The 25,104-nt window shown below is 48.3% G+C and overlaps 1 protein-coding gene across 1 annotated transcript in view; it reads right to left on the reverse strand.

Annotated features, from left to right (window-relative positions):
* The window catches only part of LARGE1 (LARGE xylosyl- and glucuronyltransferase 1), a 448,405-nt gene that overhangs the window by 200,931 nt on the left and 222,370 nt on the right, over positions 1–25,104 (reverse strand). Inside the window, exon 5 of the mRNA XM_037068553.1 lies at positions 20,115–20,238. Within this exon, the coding sequence (XP_036924448.1) occupies positions 20,115–20,238 (124 nt within the window). The remainder of the gene's footprint in view (positions 1–20,114; positions 20,239–25,104) is intronic.

Below are 25,104 nucleotides of genomic sequence, written 5' to 3' on the forward strand. Positions count from 1 at the left end.
ACTCTCAGCCCAAACGAGCACTCCAGCACAGGGGGAGCCAGTGCAACTGCGGGGAAGCCACGCGCCTCCTCAGGACCAACGTTTCTCCAACGCCTGGAGGATGCTGAATGGGCAGTAACGCCCTACTGAAAAAACTGTTAATGATGCCAAAATAAAAAGCAGAGAGGAAAGCCTGAAAATGAGTCTAGATCCCACAATATTAGAATGGTTCTGAATTTCTGTCCCTGTGCGTCTGAAGAGTGTGCCAGAGAAAGGCTTGCCCTCCGATGCCCAGCCCTCACCGGAACGGTGCTGCAGAGGGTCCTGAGCAGTGGCCCCCTGGAGCCTGAGTGTCTGCCTCCCGGCTCTTCCTGGGACTGATGCAGGCCCGTTGCAGCCAAAGTCCAGCACTGACTGCACGGCAGACTCACCTGGTCTTACCCCGGAACACCTGATTTGGGGTTCCTGGTGGTGGGGCCTGGTAGGCTGCTGGTTCTGGTTTGATCATGATCAGAAGTTACACTGTGGAAAACAGGATGGGGAGTCCTCAAAAAATTAAGAACCACCAGCCCTGACCAGTATGGCTGAGCTGGTTGGGCATCATTCTGCAGAGTGGAAGGCTGCCTGTTGCGTCCCCAGGCAGGGAGCCTGCCTGGGCTGCAGGTTGGGTGCCTGGTCTGGGGGCATACAAAAGGCAACTAAACAATGTTTCTCTCTCATATTGATGTTTCTTGCCTTCGCTACTCTCCCACCCTTCCCCCTCTCTAAAAATAAATAAAAACTTTTAAAAAAGAATAGAACCACTGTATGATTCAGCAACCCCTCTTCTGGGTATTTATCTGAAGAAGACAAAAACATCCCCTCAAAAAGATATCTCTACCTCTCTGTTTGTTGCAACAGCCATAATTTGGAAACAACCTAAGTGTCCACTGATGGGTGAATGGATAAAGAAGATGATGTGTGTGTGTGTGCATCTATCATGGAATAGTATGCGGTCATAAAAAAGAAAAGGGGAAATCCTGCCATTCTTGACAACATGGGTGGACCTTGGAGGCATTAGGCTAGGTAAAATAGGTCACATGGAAAATGAGAAATACTGTATGATTTCACTCAGACATGGAATATAAAAACATACAGAAAAATAAAAATGAAACAAGTGAACAAACAAAACCAAAGGAAAACAAAGGTACCGAGGCAAACAACAGATGGTGGGTAGTGGAGGGGAAGGGGCGTGGGGGGAGGGGGAGAGGGGGAAGGGGCTCGGGGTACGGTTGTGAAATCTAGGGGTTTGGTGCTGAGCATGACGCAGTGCTTAGAGGTTAATCTGTATAATGTGACACACCTGAAATTTATCTAGAAGCCAACGTTACCTCAGTAAGAAATACATTTAAAAAACAAAGAAGAAAAGATCACAGGTGAAGCTAATTGTTTTTGCCCTAGCATAGTTTTTTGGTGCCATTTTGTGTTATGAAAGCCTATCAAAGAATTCTGTACGTGCAGTCAAGCCTGAGGTACACGACAGGTGGAAAATGAACCAACCGGACAATTCTGACTTCTGGTTAGGAAAATCAAGATGCAAATTAGTGGCATAGCTCCGTAACTTTAGTTCGTTCTTTGATGTCTGCTTAGACATTGTCAAGTTCCTATATATAGTTGATAGAAAAAAATTCCCTGGTGTGGGAATATTGAAGCCTTCTTGACCTGACAGCAACATGAAATAAGGAACTGAGCACTGCACTCAGAGGTTCAAAATCACTAGTGGGAGCCTGGTCAACTCCCTTCTCAGATTCTACAGGTGAGCAATAGAGACAAAGGCACTTACTTGTTCTGGGAGACCGAAAACGAGATGCTGTACGCGGCCGCACCTGAGAGTGCCCGACGGCATCCGCACTCAGGAGCTGCGAGTTAATTCCGAATCTAGAAATAAGGACTGTTTCCTTATGTGACAGGCAGAACAAAGGCCTGACCACAGTGAGCCGGCGCAAAACGCTAGCGCCTTCCCACATCTCCCACCGTGGGCGTCTTCCCGGCTTCCTTACGACGGCTGCTCTTGGAGGGCAGGGTTTGCGCACTGTGTGTATGGAAGGCGAAGGCGACAAGCCCCCTCTGGGACGTGATGTGTGTTAAGTCGCAGGACCACTGCATTGGCGGTAACAGGGGCCGAGAAGGGCAGTTGCGGCAATGCCATTACTCCCACGAATAAGATGCTGATCACGGCTTTCGACTCTCTCTTCAAACCTATTATTTAGCCAGAACGGAGATTTAAAACCAACTGGGGTTCTTGAATTCAGCCTGGGTAAGTGGTTAAATCCAATGAAAGTATTGTAGTTAAATGAGTTTCTAGCAAGGGAGTTGAGTATATAAATGGATATTTAACAAGTCAATTTGTGAAGCATCCGTCTTTTTAAAAGATAATAGGAATGATGACAATAATCGTGCGTGAACAGCATTTGCTAGTTTGCACCGGTTTCCAATGTATTATTTCATTTGATTCTTGAAATCATTCTGTGAATCAAGGAAGTGAGGAATTCGTGCCTCCACTGTATGTCTAGGGAAGTGAGACTTTTAAAGCATCATTGTCCAAGGTCACACACAGCTGGTGAATGGTAGGGTCGCAACTCACCCCTTCTGACCTTCAGGAAAATGCCCTTGACGAGGCCCATGTAATGCCTCGACTTGATCGTGGGAAGCAGACGGAGTTACCAGACTGTGCAGTATGGTCTATTGTTCTTCAGCAGGAAAACTCACATTTCCACACCCACGGGCACCTCTTCCCAAAATCAATTTGGTGACCGGGGTGCAGCCAGGGACGAAAACCTGAAATGTTTCCAAGTTTCCTATTCAAAGTGATCGTTGCGTAGAAATAATTCCGGTTTGCTTTCAATTAGAGAACAAGTAGAACCTGGCTGCCCAGTGTCTCCGAGGAGGTTGGACAGTTATGAATGGATATCACCACGGGGCCCACGGGGCCATGCGGCTGGTCCTGGCAGCACCTGGATGTCGCTCACCTTTCCTGTGGCTGGGAATAAAAAGATGTACGTCCATTTGGCTGGTCTGTAGCTTAGAGGCTTGAATTTCCTGGCCCATTGCCTTCACATGCAACATAGCCAGTCAGGGCCTGCCTGCACAGTGGAGCTGCCCCTAATTTTGTCCGATCCTAATGCACATTCTCAACCAGGGGCGATTTTGCCCCCTAAGGCAGGGGTTCTCCACCTCCAGGCCACAGACTGGCCCTGGTCCGGGCCTGTTGGGAATCAGGCTCCACAGCAAGAGGTGAGCTTGAAGGTAATGTGCTTGCATCATCCCTAAAGCATCCTCTCCCACCCTGGTCGGCAGAGAAGTTAGCCTGCATGGAACTGGTCCCAGTACTACAAAGGCTGGGAACCGCTGCCCTAAGGGACACTTGGCAATGCATGGAGACATCTCTGGTTGTCACAACCTGAGGGGAAGGCGTACTGGCATCTAGTGGGTAGAGACCAGGGACGTTGCTACATCTTCAGACAAGAGAGACCCCGCAGCAGAGAATTATCTGGCCCAGAACCAGTTGAGGCTTCACAAAGTGCTAGTGACACCTCAGAAACAAGTGCATGGATGAACAAGCAGAATTTTGGTTTGTTCCTGGTACCAGGGTGCAAGTTCGCCCCAGTGTGGGCCTACTAGAAAATACTACATCATCCAGAATTGGAGAAGAACCTCTGAGGAGGAAGGAGGCATCCTGACCTAAAGAAAAAGTGACAACTCTGTACCCCTGCAAATAAGGAAAGGAATTAAATGAGGCTTACTAATGAAAGAATATGAAGTCTAAAAAAGCAAGACTGTCCAGTGGCTGATTCAAGGGCCTCCTTCTTGGCCAGCAGCAATGCTCTAGCCAGGCCCTTGGCTGCCCCTGTCCCAGAATGAGGGGTCTGTGTTTCCACCCCACTGAGCACCCCCTCCGCCCAGCAGGTAAGCCTCATCCTACACTCAACTTCACACTGAACCAGGGGCCCCAAGCTCCAGGTGCGGGGCAGCTGTTTTGCTCAGACTTTATTCTCCAGACTCTTTTACTTCAGCTCCCTGGTGTCTGAGCTCCAAATGTTAACTTCACTAGGTCAAGAGCTTTCTCACGCTTGCCCTATACAAGGAGAGGAGAGCAGGTTCTTCCCGCTGGATTTCAGTCTCAGGCTATGCCTAGGTTTGCCCCAACCTGGGCTCACCTCGTAGCCAGATGCCTAGAGAACGGCATGCTTGAGCACCTGCTAATTCGGCACTCCGTGACAATTTGTGGGGGAGGGGAGTGGGGGGAGAATCACAATCACACTAAGTATGAACACCTTTCCACTGGGACAGCTCCCAGCCATGCATATCACACTCCCTGCCCACCATCTCCAAGAGGATGTCTAGATGACAGACGGAACTCATGCTCCGCCCACTAACGAACGCCTGCTCCCTCCTCAGTTTCTCCCAGTTTAGATGCCATCGCCACACACCCACCAGCCTGAACCAGCATTCTAGGTGTTGACCTTGATTCCTCTCTCCCTTACTGCCATATGCAGCAGGTCCACGCCCCGTCAAGGTGCTTGTTGAAATCGACCTGCCTTAAGTCACCTGGAGAGGATGAAGGTGGTCTATGGAGAGAACTTTCGACCACAACACTTCCATATCCACTCTTTGGGGACTGTCATTGTGGGAAAAGGCAAGCTGGGAGAAGAGGAACCAATTCTATTCTTCTCTGATTTTCTGCTCACCCACTAAGACGCCCTGCCCCCAGGATGCCACTAAGTCTCTGGGCCTGAGAATCTTAAGATCAGGGTCTTGGACTGGTTTGCTACTTCAACGCATGTTCCACAGGGCCCAGAGTTGGCATCCCAGTTATTGCAAGTTATCCAGTCAGTAAGAGAAATGAAAGTCAGGGGGGAATGTAACAATGCCTATCTTGTCCAGCTCCCTCTTCTGCCCTCGAACCCATTGAATAAGTCAGGGGCACTGATCTTTTTTTTATTGTAGTTCAAGTACAATTGCCTCCATTTTCACCCTGCCACGCCATAACCCCAGCCCCACCCAACCCTGTCTCTCACCCTCAAACCCACCCCCTCTGGCTTTGTCCATGTGTCCTTCATACATGTTCCTTGATGGCCCTCCCCTTGAACAGGGCAGGGGCACTGATTTTAAAAATGGAATCTGCACACTGTGAAATGAAAGTTCAGTTTTCCAAATACAAGGCCAGTTTGGTCCACACTCACCCGCTACTACTAGGCATGGTTCTCTCCACCTTATCCCCGCAGCGGGTGACTTCCTCTGGTACACATGGTCTCCCCACCCGAGCCTCCTCTGTGGGGGAGCCAGCCACTATTTTTACTTTGGAAACTCCCCTGGGGCTTTGGAAGACACTATGCATAGAGCAGACATCCAATTTGTTTTTAATTCAAATGTGAACATACTGACTATATAGACACTGAAGACTGGAAGGTAAAAACAATCCAGTTTGTTGTCTCCTGTGGGTGTCCTGAGCAGTTCTGGGTGACAGTTTTAGTAATCTGGTTTATTAGTTTCTTCTACTATCAAAGGGTGTAGGCTTTACACACAAAAAATGGGAGGGAGTACCAGGCAGATGAAAGAAATTCATTTCTCTTTTCTGACAGAAAAGGTACAATGATAAGGGTATTAAATTTTATAGCTAAGCTCAGTAGATAATAAGTAGGCAAAGGAGTTCTGGTTGGGAAAAGGTGTTCTCTTCTTTGGGCAACAAAAGCCTGTCATTAATTCACAGAGCAAGACAGAAAGCTCTACGCCTTCTCCACACACTCCTCAAACCTGTGCTCTTAAAAATAATAAACTGAGCAAGGGGAGTGTGCGCCTGTTCCCTTTCTCTTCTGGAAATCACAGCAGTGCCCCTGGTCCAGCTCCAAGTCCCATTTCTCATGGGAAGCCATCCCCGATGATCCAGCTGGTAGCTGATTGATACTGCATGGTTCCCAATTACATTAGTTTTCACTAAATTCTTGGAGAAGACATTAGCTTTCCTACATCTGAATTCTCCCAGAACAGTCTGCATTCAGCAAATCCTTATCTATTGATTGATTTCTACCCAGGTACGGACCTGAGTTGCTTCCTCTTAATTAGGAGATAATTCAGCTATCTATTAATTAGAGTGAGCATCAGATTTTCCCAGCCGGCCAGTGCCCCGTGCTACTGAGAAATGGAAACCCCTGGCAGCCCATCCGCCTCCATCCTGGAGGGGGGATGGGAACTACCCCCAGGCATAGACTTGGAAGGTCCCAACAGTGTCATCCAACCCCAACCCCAAACCAGTTAACTCGGACGTCACAGATTCAAAAGAGAAGGCAAGGGAGAGCAGCTACACTTTGAAGTATTGATCAGCCGGCTTCCTAAATATGCATTTAGATTCTGTTGGCTGCCTACCCAGGGTCACTCTTCCAATTCTCGACTGGAAAGACTGCCAGCAGAAAGACATACGCATGCAGACATGCAGACACGCATGCAGACACGCATGCAGACACGCAGAAACGCTCACGCAGAGACGTTCGCATCTCCCGTCTCCCCAGCAGACCAGACGCAGGCCTGTGACACAACCCTGGCCAATGCCAATGAAGGGAAGTCTGCTGGGAGATCCTGGGGAGAGGGTTCGGACAGAGTCGGGGGTGGCTTTTATTCCCCTTCCACTGTCCTGCTGAATTTGCTATGACCACTGCAACTGGGAGGAGCCCAGGAGAATCCTCACGGTGACCACCATTTCTCACAGAACTGCCAACCTTTGGGCTTCTTGCTATGTGAGAAAATGGATGGGTTGTTTAAGCCATCTTTACTGTTCTTTTGTCTTACTTGCTGCAACGCATCCCCTTGTGTTTTAACTAAGGCACTTCAGCACCTTCTCCCTGGGAAGTGTCGCCGTAGGAAATGGTGAGTCTGAGACAGATGGCCCCGCCCTACTCTCAGCCCACCAAGGGCGCACAGAGGAGTCTCTGGGCAGCACAAAAGGGCGTCAAGGGAGCCCTTAGTGACCTTGTTCCCCATTCTGTGCCTTTACCTGTTCTACAAAGACCATGCAGCTAAGGCCTCTGTAAAACAGGCGGGCTTGCCAATGCACAAAGCCCCAGGGAGTTCTTGGGGGCTTTCCAACCAGATTCTCACCCACAAGCCCCCTTACAGACATGGCAGCACCCTGGATGTCCACGACCCCCACGTGGGTGGGCTGGAGCCCACAGCGGGCGTCTGCTCTCACACCCACGAACAACGCTGCCCGTGACACTGCAGACCAACAAGGCTTCCCTGCTTCGCGGTGCTCTCTCCCTTCTTCTCCTTCCCTTCCTTCTTTTAGAAGAAAAAAAAAAAAACCTGTATTTTTAAAAAACCGCACTCCTGTGGAAATTTTATAAAATGTAATAAAATAAGAAAACCCCCACTGGAATCCCTGTAGCCAGAGGGAACCCACTGCCATACATTCTTCCTTTTATAATAATCATGTAACTAACAGAGAAGCCTTTAAATTGGGGGGAAGTAGCTTCGTGTCTTTTTTTAACTTAATATTAAATCAAAAGTACTTTTCCCTTTTCATGTATTGAAGCCATGTCCAACTTTTATTATTACATCAATAAAATCTGATTTAAAAAATGATGTTTGAAAAACATTATCTGCTCGTGGGGCTGGCCACTCCATCCCCTTGTTCTCCCTTGCCCACGGCCAGCACTTAGGCTGTGTCCAAATTTTGCCCCTGTAATGAAACAATGCCAAGATGAAATCCTTGCACTCAGTCTCTGTTTCCGCAGACAGAGACGTCCTGCCTCAAACAGCTGATACATGTTTGTGACTATCTTGGGACATATGACAGCACTTTGAAAAAGAAAGGTGTCATTTATAACAGCAACTTACATGAGAGCTGTTTCCAGTGGTTACTGGCCACTATTGGGTAAGACTTTTTTAAAAGCCTTTGCCACTCCGATGTAAAATGTTATCTTGTTTTCCTACGTCTTTGAACACTTAGTGTTTAGATTAAGTCCAATTTATCAATTATTTTCTTTTTCAGTTTGCTCTTCTTGCGTTCTTTGCCTATCCTCAGGTCATTCAGATTTTCTCCTCTATTTTCTTGCCCTCTGTTCATTAGTTGTAGCTCCCACATTTAAGTGTAAGATTTAGGTCAAACTAGCTTTTATAAATGGTATAAAGTGAGGTTCAAGGTTCATTTTTTCCCGTATGGATACCTAATGTTCCATCATTTTTTTTCTTTCTCATTTTGCTCGCTTCTTACCTAATTTACACAGGCTTTGTTTCATATGCAATAATCGTCCCTATTAACTTAGTCTTAATTGTACTTATCACTTAGCCAGTGGTCACATTTGAGCTTTGGAGAAACATAGCTACCTTTTCCCCCCGATGAAGAGAGTGAAAGGTTAAAAATTACACCTCAGTTACACCACAAAACACACAAAAAACTTACTTTGAAACCCAATGTGTACACCCCAAGCTGTTCACACTTGTGATCAGCCGGCTGTCTGTTTTCAAGAGCAACTTTTGGTACCTGCGTTTGGCTTTGCAAACGATTTAAAATGATTATTTACAGATCATTCCGAGTGTAACCATCCGGTGCAAACTGCCTGCCCCTTCAGAATAAGACCTCTTGGTTCATGAATATTCATTTGGATTACTTTGCTAGTTGGCTGGCTAATGACCTTTGGTACTTTCTTCAGGAAGTATACACTGGTGCATATTGTGAGTTCTTGCATAGCAGGTCATTTTTCTTCTGTTATTTTTATACATAAGACAACTGGGCTGTATCCTTGGGTCTCTTTATGCTAAAAATTCTATATATGTTTTATTAGAACATCTATTATTGTAGTAGAAAACACTGAGATAGAATTTCTGTTGTTCAAAAATGATGTGCTTCTGTCCACAGATTGTTGCCCTTGCATTACCGTATAGCCTGAAAAACCAAGTCCTGCCCTTGGTCCACAGCCACCACCCTTATGTGCCTGCTGAGCACTTGAAATGCGGCCCGTCCAAATAGAGAGGTGTGAACTCTGCATGCGATTGCAGAGACTAAGTATGAAAACAGAATGTAAAATATGACACAAGAAACTGTTAACATACTGATCATAGGCTGAAATGATAACAATGTGGATATAAAGGATTAAATAAAATACATGCCTAACGTGCACTCGATTCGTTTTGCTTTTGTACGTGTGGCTACTAGGATGTTAAAAATCGCATCTTGGTATTTCCACTGGGCGGCACGGCGCGAGGACCGCACTAACGGGTCCACTCGTATTTTGCTTCCGCGACACTGAGTGGTTTCAAGCCTCTTTTATAAGTTTCCGTTTCCTCATGTGGCAATGGGGGAAAATCATCACAGGCACCTCAAGGCTTATGGAGGGGATCAAATAAGTATATGCATGTAAAGCTGTTATGTTGGCACATAATCGATTCTTATTGATGAGAGTTATTATTATTCTTACCAGAAGAATCTTTTTAATTCTTATAATTCAAATATTTTTCCAGCATGTGCCCTGGTTTGAACAATTCATCGCTGATTTTACCTGGATTGCAGGGGGCCCCTTGGACTGGCACGAATAGAATTCTTTCCAGCTCTCAACAGTTTGGGCGACTATGGCATCTTTTGGATGGATCGCCTAACACCTTGGCCTTGAAGCACCTGGGGCCCCTCATACTCACTCACTTTTCACCACACTGCTCCGCGACTCCACTCCAGGCTAACACACCAAAAAATGTGCCTCATCTGAGACCCTGCTGCTCTAACATTTCAGTCCCCAAATCTATCCTTCTGCGTTTTTCAAAACATTTGGACAGAGACTCTCGTTCCCACTGGGAAGATTCCCTACCCTCCTCACAATTCCCAGCCTGCTCCGCCCGTTTCTTTTTCATTACCCACAAAATGTCTCCGGCGTCTCATTTCTTTTTCTTTTGGTCCAGCTTACGTCCTAAAACCCACCACGACAACCGTATACTTGTATCACAGAAATTGCTTTGAACTCAAGTTCTGGCAGGGTTCAGGTTTGCAGTACAAGAGACTAGCCCTGCAGTGAGGGCCAGAAGAACCAGATTTCAGCATCCCCTCTGTCCCGATCACCCGCAGTCTGTTAATTCCTTTGGTAAACTCTTTAGTGGCAGGGAAAACGGGTGCCATTTCTACAGCATGGAACTCGTGAGAGGAGGCAATGAAATGAGAGGTTCACGAAGGCATTTCCTTTTTTATCCAGGTGAATAAACTGTGAGTGAGAAAAATCACAGCGATGACGGTGAAAAGGGGTCCATGCTCAGATGGGAGGCGTGGGCCAGGGGACACCTAGTTGCTTTCAGTGAGTTTAAGTCTCTGAGCTCAGACCATGTCGCCTGCACAGGTTGGGAAAAACTATCCCATGAAGAACCACCCAGAATGGCAGATCCAGGAAACGGAGACAAAAGTGAGTACTGTCAAGGAAGGCAACGATGCGAAACTGCTTATTACGCAAACACGCTGAAGACATATGTAAGTGTCACGCTGGGCTCTGAGCCCGGCCACTCAGGATAGGGCTGGAGGAATGGGGGCGACGAGGAGAGGACCCGGTAGATGTGCCGCGTCCTCAAATGCCTGATTCATTCATTCTGCAGGCCCAACGTGTAGCATCCATGCATTGACTGGGGGCCAGTACCAGCCAGGCTTAGCCCTAAAAGCCAGGCATAGAGTCACAGGCCCTGTTCTCACAGTGCAGTGGGGAAGGCAGGTGAGGTAACACACAATGATATATAATATATATATATATATACACACACACACTTGCATGGGTCTTTATTAATGCTCGGGACCAACAGAGAGATTGAAAAGAATAAAGATTTCAGTGCAGTACGAGGTGAAGTTCCTAACAGAGTTGCTAAATATGGAACAAAGTCCTTTGGGAGGTAATGATCTCTTATCTCTGGAAGTATTCAAAAGCAGAAGAGTAATGACCACTTATGTAGAATATTATAGAAGAAAGCGAAAGGTTATGCCGGATGAATGCCAAGTTCCTTCCTAATTAAGATTCTATGACTCAAACGGGGACAGGGCCCATTCATTAGGACACTCCGTTCTACAAAGAAACATTTGCTAGTGTATAGAGTGAAATTGTACGAATGACACAGACTCTTTTCTAATGCAGGTTACAATTTCCCTTGATTGTCTATAATTTCCCATGTCTAATAGTTAAAAGCCGAAGACTCGTCTTCGAAATACAGAAAGGTGTATTTTCAAATTCATGTCACTTATCCATGTCTACTGTGTGAGGTTGCCCTTGCTATCGAAGAGAGAAAACCCTAACACAAAGCCAGCACTGCTGGCCTTAAGAAAACGTCCAATAGTCACAAGCCACATAGACAATCTGGGAACCAGTAAAGCAACAAAGAGAACAGGAGAACGCTAACTTTTTGAGACTTGGACTTGACATTTAACATCAGTCAGCCCTCCTGTATAACAGGAGACCCAAAAGGAGAGAAGGAACTAGACCATGAATCCATAAACTACTTTAGGAAAACAACCCAAAATGCAGCGGTCCTTTGCTCCTTTATAGAAGGGGAAGGCGAGGTATCTGGATATGATGGGTGTGGGAAGAAGAGATTTAAGAGGTTAATCACAGCCATCTTCAAATACATGAGCAGGGAGGAAAGGAAACTCAATTTGTCGAGTGCCTACCACGTGCCAGGCACTGTGCTTTCCGTTACAAGACCTCATTTACTGCATTTAATTTTCACCAACAACGAGAGAAGGGTTAGGGTTAGGATTCTGAAAGACGACTAAGCTCTGTGCGTTACTCCTAGGCTTACCATGTTATTAAACTGCCCAAGGCAAGTCCAGAGATCAACTTCACTTCTCATTCTTCCGCAGGGTGTCGCAGAGCAGATCACGTCCTCTCTGAGACATGTCCCAGGGCTTCTGTCGCTCCCCTGCAGGCCAAGTCTAACAGTAACTGCCCCAGTGCCCCCGAGATGTGTGATCACAGCACCTGCAGCCCAAGCCCCGCCAAGTGTGGTGCCTTTGAACTACACTCACACCTTGGTACTCAGACCTCATCAGACCTGGTACTCGTTGCATTTTGATGGGGAAAAAAGATGTTTCAGCACTCGGCGCCTTCTCGGACTCGTCACACTTGCTGGAACTTGTTGTAGACACGATGCTGCCCCGCCAGAGAAAATGCTTTTTCGCTTGTCGCTGGTTCGCCACTTGGTGCCCCTCTCTCACGATGAAACGGGGGGCAGTGTGTCAGTCTCGTGGTAGCTTGTGATCAGTGCAGAATCCCCCCACACACACTCGTCATTACTGTCTTGTACGTTTGTGCATTTTAAGTGCTAGTCACGGGTCACACAACGGTTAAGAGCGATACCACGAAGCCTAAAAGGCAGTTAATAAGAACCACCATTGAAAAGAAAAAAGAGGTCGTGGCTAAGTGTGGGAGTGGTGTCGGTGTGACTGATAATGCTCTTATATCCAAGAGCCACGGGCCACAATCTTGATGAAGTGAGAAATAAAGAAACGATTAGGCAGCGAGTGTTGCCAAAGGTATAAAGCCTGTGAGTGAGCAACGTTCACAGACATTGGAAGAAGGTGAAAAATCGCTTTACATCTGGATTGATGAAAAACAGTTAGCGGGTGACAGCATTTCTGCGGCAATAATTTGCAAAAAAGCTAGGCAAGCACAGGCTGATCTGTTGAGAGACAAGCCCGGAATAAGGGGGGAGAGCAGTGACGGGTTTAGAGCCGGTCACGGATGCTTCGATGGATTTAGAAAGGGGGCTGGCACCCTAGTGTGGTGAGGCTGAGAGGCAGCTGGGGCTGACAAAGGGGCTGCCGAGAGCTATGTCACCGAGTCTAGGGAGGACGTAGAAGCTGAGGGTTTTGTCCCCCAACAAGTGTTTAACTGCGACGAGACTGGTTTGTTCTGGAAGAAAATGCCTGACAGAACCCACGCCACGCAAGAAGACAAGGCATCGCCAGGGCACGGGCCGATGAAGGCCAGGCTAACTCTGCTGTTGTGTGGGAATGCTAGTGGGGGCTGAAAACTCAAGCCTCTACTCGAGTATCACGGTGAAAACTCAAGTTTTCAAGAGAAAGAACGTGATAAAAAGCAAGTTGAGTGTGACATGGAGGGCCGATACTAAACCTTGGGAGACAAGAGGCTGTTCTTTATAGAGTAGACGAACAAAGTTTTTGGCACCAGTGTGAACAAATATTTACAGGAAAACAGACCACCTCTGAGGGCTTTGTTAGTTGTGGATGATGTTCCAGGCTTGGAGGACGACCTACTGGAACAGCTGAGTTTTATAACCTTAAGTTCTCGCCCCTAACACAACTCCTCTGCTCCAGCCCACGGGCCAGCAGGTCATTTCGAACTTCAAAAACCTCTATACAAAGGGGTCCTTTTCCAGAGATGTTTTGAAGTAACCTCAGATACACAGTTGACAACTCAGAGAGTTCTGGAAGGACCATTTTAATATTCTCCACTGTGTTCCTCTCCTAGATGGGGCCTGGCATGAAGTCTCTGACATGACTGTGAACTCTGCCTCGAAGAAAGTGTGGCCAGAAGCTGTAACTCCAAGAAACTTTGAAGGCTTTGAGGATGATCCTGGTGGCCCCACAGGGGAGCATATTGCATCTCTGGGCAGGTCCATGGGCCTGGAGGTCAGCGGTAAGATGATGAAGAGTTAGCGGGGGAGCAACGAGCAGAGCTCAGCCCTGAAGGGCTGCGGGGACTTCAGAAGGAGCAGCAGCAGACAGTGGCTGGGGACGTTTCTTCAGGTGAGGAGGAGGGGAGGGAGGAAGCCTCGGCTGCACTGATGAAAGAAATGTGCGGTGAACGGGTTGAAGTTCAAAACTCTATGGAAAAGTATCCCCCGGACAAAGCTCCGACAAGCCAAAATGGGCCCCAGTGTAATGAACAGTATCACACTTCAGAAACATTCTGGGACATAGACAGAAATGAGTTTCTCTTGATAGATTTTTAGTGAATCTCCCTAAATCGGAGTCTCCAAAAGTGGTCAGTGAATCCAAGAAACAGAAAACAGAAGAAACCGCTGCGAAGTCGCTTGAGATTGTCTTGGAAGAGGACCCCTCTTCCAACAATTAACCCCTCTCCTCCTCCTCCTCCTCACCACCACCCCAATGTGCCAGGAACTCTCGGTGCAGGTAAAATGGGGTTGAATTTTGTTTTGTTTTCGGTGCAGGTAAAATGGGGTTGAATTTTGTTTTGTTTTTATGCAATTGCTTTCTTTATCCACGTCTGTTGAATTTTAAGGCTCTGTATTGCGAAACGACCTCATTAACCTTAGCTCAGTAACATGTGGACATTCTGGGGAATTTTCCAGAGTTATTTCTAATTACCTTGTTTCTCATGGGAAGAAGCCATTCAGTACTCGTCAGTTTTGGCACCCATCAGGAGTTCCGGAACAAATTAACGATGGGTACCGAAGTACCTCGGTACAACCTGGGCCTGGCGATCGTAAAACCCAAACCCAGTTCTGGGAAGAGGATGGTGTTGGAAAGACTCACAGATGAGATTTTAGGAGATTTGAGTTTGCTGGGTTTCATTGGTCCACCAAGAGCTATGGGTATGGGGCTTATTTTCACCTGTGAGCGCATGGCATCACGAGCCCCGCCTCACTGAAGATGCCCATCACTCGGAAAGCGTATCTTCCTAGGAACAGATAGGATGGGCAGCAGTCTACCCGCCTTCCCTAGTGAGAGGTACGACAGAAGTTTGACTCCCAAAGGACGGCAAGGGGCTGAGGGACTGCCGTCATCTAAAGACAGCCTCCGCAACACTCTGCAAGGGACCAGTACAAAGGCAACCGAGTACGAGCGGAAAGCCAATTTTCAGAGTCCCTATTTTCTGTACCCACAGTCCCGACTTCCACTTCATACTCTTCCTGCTGCTGGTAACGAGCAGGCATCAGGTCGGAGAGAAAAGGAGATGAATGAAGGCCCCCAGCTGGACAGGGGAGTCATGAAGCAGCCCCTGCCCCAGCCGCTCCCCTTCCCGAGCTCGGGATCATCCTCACCCCGGTGGTGGCATGGCATGGGGGTGGCGTTCTGGGCCAGATGGGGGCAAGATCAGAGGCTGACAGGCACGGAGGGGTCACGTCACAGCAGAAAACTGGCACGGCGTGTTTTGCTGATTAAGGCCAACTGTCCAGAGAGATGACTGTTGAGTTGAGCAAAGGATCCTTGGATGGGAGTGTTGGGGCCATCCCCAACTCAGCAGCGTCATTAGTACGATGCTTTTGTCCCCAGCAGGAAGCTCCGCTCCCAGCAGGCCTTTTAACAAAGGGGTTGTGCTTATCACATTGGTTCTTCTGAAACAACCAGAAAAAGAACACCCCCGAGAGCTTACAGAACCTTTGTCTAGACACAATTACGGTGTCTTAGTTTAACAACAGGCCGTGAGAAAGAATTACGACACAGAAGAAAGAGCATGGACTGTAGAGTAAGGTATTTCTGGGCGCTAACCCCGCATCTGCCGTGGAATCTCTAGGCACGTGGGTTTTGGGATCTTTAACCAGCCTCACCCCCGGTTTCCTTATCTGTTTAACTGGGATTTCAACAGCAGCTCTTCGCTGTGAGCGTTCCTTGGGAGAACCCCATAAAACATGGCCAAGTCTCCCACAAATAAGGGCTGTTACACCACAGTCCGTGCGTGGGCTCCAAAGTCACTGAAAAAGGGAATTTTGAGTTCAAGTGCCACTCAACAGAGGCAGCTCCCGCCCTGTGCTGCAGCCCGTGTCTCCCTCCTTTCCATACCTGTGTCCCTTGAATTATATGATCCCACAGCTCATATCTTTTCTCCTGGAAAGGGAAAAGTCAAATATCAGCCCTGGCATTTATTAGCTGCCTGATCTTAGGCAAACACTCTTCAGCTTTGTGCTTCAATCTATAAATCCTCTGCGAGATGGAGGTAATAAAACTTCCCTCTGCACCCCAGGGTGGGCTGTCGTGAGACGTGAGTGACAGCATGCCGCCATCTACAAAGCTCGACACAAAAATAGGCCCTGCTCTCATCCTGGTCCAACTCCTCCTCTGCTGACAGGGGCTACGTGCCTGGAGTTGGGTTCGCAGCCTAAGGATGTTCTCTAAGGATGGTCCTGCTGATATGAGGACTAGAAGCCAAGAATGAACACGAAGAAGACCAGTGAGCATTTCAGGGGCCACAGAGATGATCACTATTCACAGGGCTGAGAGATCACTATTTGCAAATCTACGCTAATTGGCAATTATGGAGGGATGCGTCCCATTCCCCCCAAATTCTCCATGGTTTGTCTTTAATCACGCACCGATCCTTCAGGAATGTCCATTATCCAGTACTACAGATAGAAGGAGGGGCCCACAGGAGGAACCGGCTGTATCGGGGGAAGCGGCTGTGTGTCTCGGCGGGGGCTACCGACTGACACGCTTCCTGACCGCAGGTGGAGATCGCAGCTCCAGTCCCTTCCTCTCCTGCTCTACCCCCTCCTCCTCTAACATCAGCGAACGGGAGGGGTTTTATTGTGTCCCCCTCCTGGTGTACCTGTCACAGAAAGACACCCACCTGTCCCAGGGCTGCTCTGGGGGCTTTTCCTGGGGTGGTGACGATGGAGCTGCCTTATTTATGCCACCGCAGGGTCACGGGCACAGGTGGCCTCGGGAATGTGGCGAGCCTAGACGGTGACAAAGAAACCCCTTCCTAGTGAGTCTGATACTCTCAGAGACTCATTCCAAGTTGACTGCACACCACTCATTTAACAAACATGTTCATGAGCCAGGTATTGCACCAGGCGTGAGGATGCAGGGCGATGAGAAGCAAACAGGCTACAGCCCTTTTGAGGCTTTCCATCAAGGGGAGACACAGACATGGACCAGCTGACCACACAAAGGCATGAGAGAGTACAGTCTGCCCTGAGGATAGCTGAGAAACGTCTGTGATCCTGTGACAACATACGACAGCAGAACCCCCACGAGAAGATAAAAGCAGGGAAGATTTCTCCGAGCTCCAGCAGGCAGACCTCGGAGAGAATTGCGGGTTAAGTTCCAGACCACCACAACAAAGCGAGTAAGGACGGAAAGTCAGCTGTAATCGTGGTGCTGATGGAGGGTCTTGCCTTCAATTTGTGAAACACACAACACCTGGGAAGTGCAATCAAGCAAGGTGCGCTGTACGTGGTAGCTTAAGCAAAAGAATTGGGAATTTATTCACTCTGGGGGAGAGAAGGCAGGCTGGGGGGCAGAGGTTAATGGATAGAACAATGTGCACAAAGGCCCCAGGTAGGAGGGAAGGAGCAGAGCAAATCTGAAGACCTCGTGAGCGACTCGGGATGCCAGCGGTGCACCAGGAAGCTGGAAGGAGGCAGGAGCCTGGCTATGCAGCAAAATGCTACTCAGTATTAAGGAGCACGGTAGGTTTTACGCAGAGGAAAGATGTTGGCATTGGTCGGGCTCGCTTCTGGGAAAGTGGACTCGTGCTACGGACGGAGACTAGGTCTGGGGGAGGAGAAGGGAGCAGAGCAGACGGAAGAGACTCATCTGGGAAACACCTGCTGTTGTGCCGGGGGAAGATCACGAATGTTGAGACCAGGATGCCAGCAGGGCAGACGGAGACAAGCGAGGGTGTGGGATGGTTAGATACAGGGTGAGGAAAAGGGTCCTAGCAAAGACCAACCGTTGCGTTCTGGATTAGCAACGAACAGACAGATGGTCATGTGAGGAGCCAGGAGAGGCTCAGGTCGGGGAGAGCGGGCAGATCATGGTTTTGAGTTTGCTGAGCAGCCGTTACGTGTATATGATTGCTACTGTTATCAATTATGGAAAAACGACGTTTTACAAAATGCCTTCCTACTCATTCTCCCTCTTGGATGCTTACCTGGTTCTGATCTCGCGGGATATAGGACTGTGGCAGGTAGATGTGTAATTGGTGGGAAAATAAAGCGCAGGTGCTGGGCATCTTGCGTGGCATAAGCAATAGCAGAAGTCGGGCTCTACGACAGGACACTAGTGATGGCAACCTTTAGAACTCATCTAGATTGTATTTAAAAAATTTTTTTTTAAACAGCCATGGAGCCTTCAATGTGAGTATGTAAACTAATGAACGGGTCTACCTGCATTAAAGGGGGCAGGAGAGAGTCAGAAGCCCTATCTCCTCCCCTCTCGCCCCCCTTTCCTCCCACACCTCCTGGAAGTTCTGGGGCCCCAAGAGCAGGTAGATTACAGCCCTCGGCACCCTACGCCTTCAGCCTCCAAACGCTCCACGGATTTCCCAGTAGGCTTTACAGTCGGGGTTCCTGTAACCCTCTGCTGCTGCGGCCGTAAAGGAGAGTGGGGGACTGTAGGAAAAATCCACTGTTCAGCACCTGCTGCAGTCTGGGCACTGCTGGGCCTTCTCGGGAGTCATCTTATTGGGTCCCTTCCCAATAAGGACAGTCGGACAGTTGGCGCTGTCCAACCCACTCAACAGCTGATGCAGCCAGGGCGCAGAACCCAAATCAGATTTCTTCAGTGACAAGCTAGGAGATGAACGCGGGCTTTCCGCTCCCCCCACCTGCCCCCGCCCTGCCACTCTGTGTTTTCTTTAAAAAGTAGAGAGTACAGGCTCGTAAAGGCTCAGGGTTGCCAAAAGAAAGGGAAACGAAAGAGGAGGAGGCAGAGGCATCCTTCTGTGCCAAATGCCGCTCCTCCCCTCCGGTTGCTTCTCCCCACGGTGTTGGCGCTCAGACCCGGGGAGACAGAGCGGCTTGCTTTCACCTTAATTAGCTCAGCAATTTGCTAAATTTTGTTTTTCCCTTTTTAAGAGTGTTAATCAATTTTAGCTCAGAATAGATTGGAATGGCACAGAAATTACCACGACAATCCCCAAATGCTGAATTCTGAACGTCTCCATCAACCTCAGAGCCTGAAATATGGGAAAATCAGAAACTCTGGCCGGCATCTCTGTGATCTATTTAAAATGTTATGGCTCTGAGATGAAAAGATAATGGCTTTATGAGGTTTGAAACAAGCAATTTGCTGGCATCAGCCTCATGCCCAGGTGTTACTCCTTCCCCAGGTGATTGGAGACAGAGCAATGCGTATTTCTGCAAAGTTATGTGTTCCTCTAATAACAGCAATTTGTTAAATCCACAAGCATTACAGGGTCCCGGCTGTGTACCAGAACTGCGGGAGAGGGTAAGATACGCCCCAGTCCCTTTCCGCATTAAGAAGGTTTGAAGCTACAGCAGTAGACAGACAAGCGAATAGAAAATGTGTCCCTCTTTCCTGGAGACATCGGGAAAGGCTCTCAGACGCGGGGGCAGTGCACCCAAGCTCTGCGGGGCGAGCAGGAGTTGCGACAAGGTGTGTGGAGGGGCATGTGAGATGGAAGGGATGGCATGAGCAGACGCTCCAACACAGGGGGAGGGCAGGGAGGCAGACGTGGCTCCTCAGAGCTGAGTAACAGGGAATGTGCAGGAATGACGAGAGGCCAGGGCCAGATACGCGGGACTTCTGCACCGACTGCGACTCTTGATCTTGGGCCAAGCAGAGGGGCACAACAGAAGGGGCACAACGCCCTGCCGCAAGGGTGTGACATGACCAAAGGGGTCTCACGGGTCAAAACCCTGCAGCTCAACACAGTCCTTAATAATGTATTCAGCAGTCTTTTAAAACACATTTTCACATACACCCTCTCACTGAAGCCTCTTGTGACCGGCTGAGGTTGGTGTTGTATCACCTTCCTACTAGTCAGATAACCCACCTGGCGGAGGTACAGGTTATTTATTTACTTGGTGTCTTACGGCCAGTAAATGACAATCCACGAATTCAAGCCCAGGTCCATTGGACTCTGAGTTCAGCACTGACCTCGCGGGGTAACAGAATTCTCCAGATAGTATCGTCTGCCTCTTTCAGATATATACCAGGCCAACGGCCTGCAGACTCTACCCAAAGCCTTGGCAGCTAGAACCACACAGACCATTGTACACTGTGCCAAAGGAGTGGTCACTTTAAGGTTTTGGAGAATAAAATCCGGTTCAGGTGGCAAACAGCCTCAATGGTACCCTGGGCATTTCCAGCTGGGAGCTGAGATTTCTGCCCTTGCTGAGGTCCACTAAACCACAATCAAGAGAAGCTTCCAGCTGGCAGAAACCAAGGAGGCGCGGCTCCCTCCTGCCCGTACCTTGAGCTCATCTGCGTTGTAGAAGTCCACGCGCACGGCGGGCACCATCCATGTCTGGAAGAGCGTCGCCAGGATCTGCTCTGCGATGGAGTCAGCGATGAGGTGGAAGTGCAGAGGGTTCCGCCTGCGGGAAGGGAGAGGAAGCTGGGTCAGGAGGGAGCGCGACGGCCTTGGGCTTCCCAGGCTCCAGACTGGCGAGAAATTAGGTTCCGTTGTTTATAAGCCACTCAGTCTGTGGCGTTTTGTTACAGCCTTCCCAAAGAAACACAACAACTACCACCAACATTAACTTATGAAACTGTTATTTTTCTCTACGCTTTGGCATCATTTTTCAAATAAAGCATTTCAATTAGTTCCTCCATCCATAGACCAAAATAAATGAGTTGAATGATGAAACATCCAACAAAGAGCTATCAGGCAGCAAACACATATGCGGTGTGACAGATGAGCGCACCCGGGGCCCTCGGGCAGCGATCAATCTGGCAGAGAAGAGAGAACACAAGGAACTGCATCAACGTTAGGACACGCAGGTGGCCTGATGCCGGGCTGCCACACGCAACGAGTGGCACACGTCGCACGGAGCCCTGTGGACAGACTGACGTAGATGGTAAGTGAAGGACACCCCTTGAGCTGGATGGTGAACAACCTGTGCAAACGTCCAGGATGGTCTGCAAGAAGAGCCCAGAAGCAACAGGGCCATGAGGGTGCAAGAAACCCCTTTTCCCTGGCAGAGACCACAGGAAGTTTCCACAGACCATGGCAGTTAACCGGGACCTTTGCATGGGAAGAGATGGAGGAAGGCGTTCTGCAGGATGTATACAGAATAAGGAAATGATCAGAGGTAGGAAAGTTCACAGCTTGTCTGTGCAAGAATGATAATCTTATTTGGGAGGCTCATACACTGACATTCAATGGGCACCTACTACATGCCAGGAATAGGCAGAATAGAGAGAGAGAGACCTAACGTTGATCTGGGACAGAGTATGTGACCTCCTGAGAACCGTGACTTGCATTCTCTAAGAGAAAGAGAGCCAGACAGCTGTGGGGGGACTGAACTGGAAGCCCATCAAAGTTGTAATCTGGGAGGTTACCCTGCTTACAGAGAAGATGCACCAGTGTGGGGTAAGAGGAACAGGCTTTTAGAGAGGCCACCCCTCCCATGATCTTCCTGTGGTCCACTTAAAGCATCTTCCCAGGGGGGAGAGTAAATCAGCAAAGACACTTAGCTCATCCTTAGGGTAACACTAGTCAGAGGGTCTGGTGTGCCTCATGAGCTTCCCCCATTAGAAGACTATGAAGATGCTTAATCAGGGGACACACGGGGGCTCCCAGGCCAGGTGACCGGCAAGGCCCTGGCAGGATGTGGACACTGACTCGGTGACCAAGTGCAGGCCGAGCAGCAGGAGCTCAGGTCTCTTTCTGGGGAGGTGGGGCGCTGGGAGAGGCTCTGCCAATGCTGCACCGTCAGTGCCATCACGAGAACGTGAGTCCCGTCCACGGCACCTCTCAGTGGCCTTGCAGAAAGCACCTGAAAACCTTGCCCAGACCACTTCTCTTGGAGTCTCCATGGAAACCTGAATGCTTCCCCTGAACTTTAATTAGTTAATCCACTGCCAACCAGATGGTCCCACCTTCATATCCCACAGACCCCTTGGAATTAAGACAAACCCAATTATAACCCTCCTAACAGGCCAGATCACTATTTGCGGAGTGCTTGTTCAGTACAGGTCTCTCCTCAAGAATCTAAGCTCCAGGGGACAGAGACTTGGGTCCATCCTTTACCGGTGTACCTTAGCCCCCAGGAAAATGTCCAGCACATTAAGTTGGGCTCATTGTGTCCTCACCTGTCCCCTTACAGATTACTATTGTTGAGTTACTTAGCAATTCTACTCCTAGTTGTATACACAAAAATATGAAAACATATGTCAAAAGCTTGTATACAGACCTTCACAGTGGCGTTATGCAGGAGTCAAGAAGTAGAAGTACCCCGGCCAGGTGGCTCGGTTGGTTGGAGCGTCGTCCAGCAAACACCAAAGGCTGGGGTTTGATCCCTGGTAGGGGTGCGTGGGGGAGGCAACCAACTGACGCTTCTCTCTCTCTCTCTCCTCCCTGCTTCCTCTCGCTCTCAAATCAATAAACATATTCTCAGGTAAGGATAAATAAAAAAGTGCAGACAACCCAAATGGCTACCAATAGGCGAATGGATACACAGAATGTGGTATACCCACGCAATGGGACGTTACTGAGCAAGGAAAGGAGTGAAGTCCTGAGAGATGCGACAACAGGGACAAATCCTGAAAATACTATGCTAAGTGAAAAAAGCCAGCCACAAAACACTACATGTTATACGATCCCACACCTATGAAATGTCCAGAGTAAACAGATCCAAGGACAAGGCAGATCAGTGGTATCAGGGGATACAGGCGGGGGTAATAGGGGTTGACCGCCAGTGGGTGGTGGGGTTTCTTTACGAGATGAAGACCATGGTCTAATGCTGGATAGCAGCAATGGCTGCACAACCGAGACCACGCTGAAGACAACCAGCTGCACACTTCTACACAGTGCATTTCACGGTCTGTGAGTTACATCCCAACACTCACCTGCCTGTGCTGGGGAGGGAGGGTCTGAACTGGGAGTTCAGCGGGAGAGGGAATTAGGCCTGGTCTGCTCGGCTGTCCTTCCTCGGGGAGCTGTGTTCTTGTGCAATAGGTGGTTTGCCCCTGTGAGAAAGGCCTGTAACTGTCCAGCTGCCCTCTGACCAGAAGGTAAACCCAGTTCACAGGGATGAAAAGAGAGCCTGATCATGGCCACACTTGAAAGAACACCCCAGATTTCAGGACTAACAGCAACAGCAGGGAGGGTTCCGTCTCCACATGTGACTCTGGAGTCTAACCATGCATTCGGTTTCTAATTCAAAAAGGTAAGAGAGCTAGTTTTAGTGACAGGGCCCTGCAAATTCCACAGTCAGCCACAGGGGCCGTGCCTCCATCCTGTTCTTTTGTTCAGAGGGACATTAGCAAGAGTTTGATAGACATGAAGGACATATTTGCACCGAAATGAATTTCACCCACTAATGAGAATAAGATGTCATTCACAAGAACCAGAAAGGAATTTTATTTTCTCAATTTAAGATTTAGCATTACCTAACTTTCTATCTGTACAACCTCTAAAAGAGTTTTTTATACTGGTCACTGGTTATATATGCATTTTGGAAGCACCAGCTTTAAGCACAGGAGAAAAGGCTTTTCTGCCCGTGCAGGCCAGTTTGGGTCCCACAGAGCTTGCCTGGGTGTGAACACCCAGACATCATCGCTGACATCTGACAAGGTCATGCTTTTGCAACCAAGACAGCAGCAAGTGCACGCCCCATCCTCAGCAGACCCTGCAGACTTGGCTTGTAACGCGCAAGGCTTCCCTGCCTTTGGCTGCCTTAGCCGCCCCCCTGTTCCAGGTTGGGATGCAATGAATATGGTAATACTAAGAGGCAGAGATGGTAACACCTTGCTCCTCGCCTCGTTTTTCTTACATTGTCAGGAGTGTGCCACAGGCCCTCCTGGACCATCCAGGGTTGGTTTTTATTAAAAAATACAGGGGAATCTGAGCTAAAATAATCCTCGAATATTAAGTTTAGAATGGAATCGCAATTTGAGAAGAGAGAGAGCCTGCGACGGGGATTTGAATGCCCATGGAATCTGTTATGCTCGTTTTTGCAAGGGAACTCACTGCAGAAGAACACAGCAGCCAGGATGAGGGGTTTTCAGTTCTTAGTTTGACGGAGGACAAGTGGCCTTGACAATGTGGGGCGATTCAAGGACAAGTCAGTCTCATGTCAGAACAGCTCTCCATGGGAGAAGAACAGCACAGCTTTCTAGGAAAACGACCTCCTGGGGTAAAATCGGCATGGATTCTAGGGTTTGCAGAGCTGAGGTTGGAATCCTGGGAGCATCACTTACTCACCAGGGACCTTGAACAAGCTATTTAACCTCTACAAGCCTCAGCTTCCTCATCTATTTGTGGGAATAATGGCATCTACTGACTGGGTCAGGATGAAAGGCAAATACCATGGTCAAGAACAAATATGTGACATTTAGCATCTGACCTGCACAAATGAGTTCTCTTCAGGTTCACATAAACACAGGCACGACCAAAGAGCACAGCTCTCTTACCTGTTTAAAGATATTACCTGTCCATATTTTCTCCTTTTTTTTTTATCCTCACTCGAGGATTTTTTCCCCCCACTGATTTTAGAGAGAGAGGAAGGGGGAGAGAGAGACACTGGGGATCAACTCCACAACCTAGGCATATGCCCTGCCTGGGAATCGAACCCTCAACCCTTCAGTTACAGACCAGCACTGATCAACCAAGCCACCTGGCCAGGGCTATTCTCTCTCTTTTATTTTTAACTTCCTTGAGATATAGCTGACAAATAAAATTGTATATACTTCAAGGTGAACATTAAATATCATAAACATTTAAGGTAATGTTTTTATATGTATGCATTATGAACTAATCACCATAATCAATCTAATTAGCATATTCATCCTCTCCTGTGGTTAGCACTTTCTTTTTTATTCCATGCTATTTTCTTAAGTCTCACTAGAACATTTTGAAACCTTCATTTATTTTATACTCAGTACTCCAAAAATACATTCCTGGGAGGATGAAGATGATTTTAGAGACAATAATGATAGCAATCTTTCCCTCAAAATAATAATTTAAAAAAAGATACTCAAAAGGGTAACACTTTTTTCTTCCTCATTGCGAGCTCAGACTTTGAAGCTAGGTCGGCTGGGTTCAAAACCTGGCCCGCCCATCCCCCCTCTGCATGACCTTCATCCTTAACATTTTTTAAAAGATTTATTCATTTTTAGAGAGAGGGTATGGAGGAACAAGGGGAGGGAGAAAAAGAGCAGAAGAGAAACATTGATGTGTGAGAGAAACATCAATTGGTTGCTTCTAGCATGCCCCTAACCTGGGACCTGGCCCACAA

The sequence above is a fragment of the Sturnira hondurensis genome, unplaced genomic scaffold, assembly GCF_014824575.4.
Source record: "Sturnira hondurensis isolate 20B ecotype Veracruz unplaced genomic scaffold, ASM1482457v3 Scaffold0017436, whole genome shotgun sequence".
NCBI classification, from domain to species: domain Eukaryota; kingdom Metazoa; phylum Chordata; class Mammalia; order Chiroptera; family Phyllostomidae; genus Sturnira; species Sturnira hondurensis.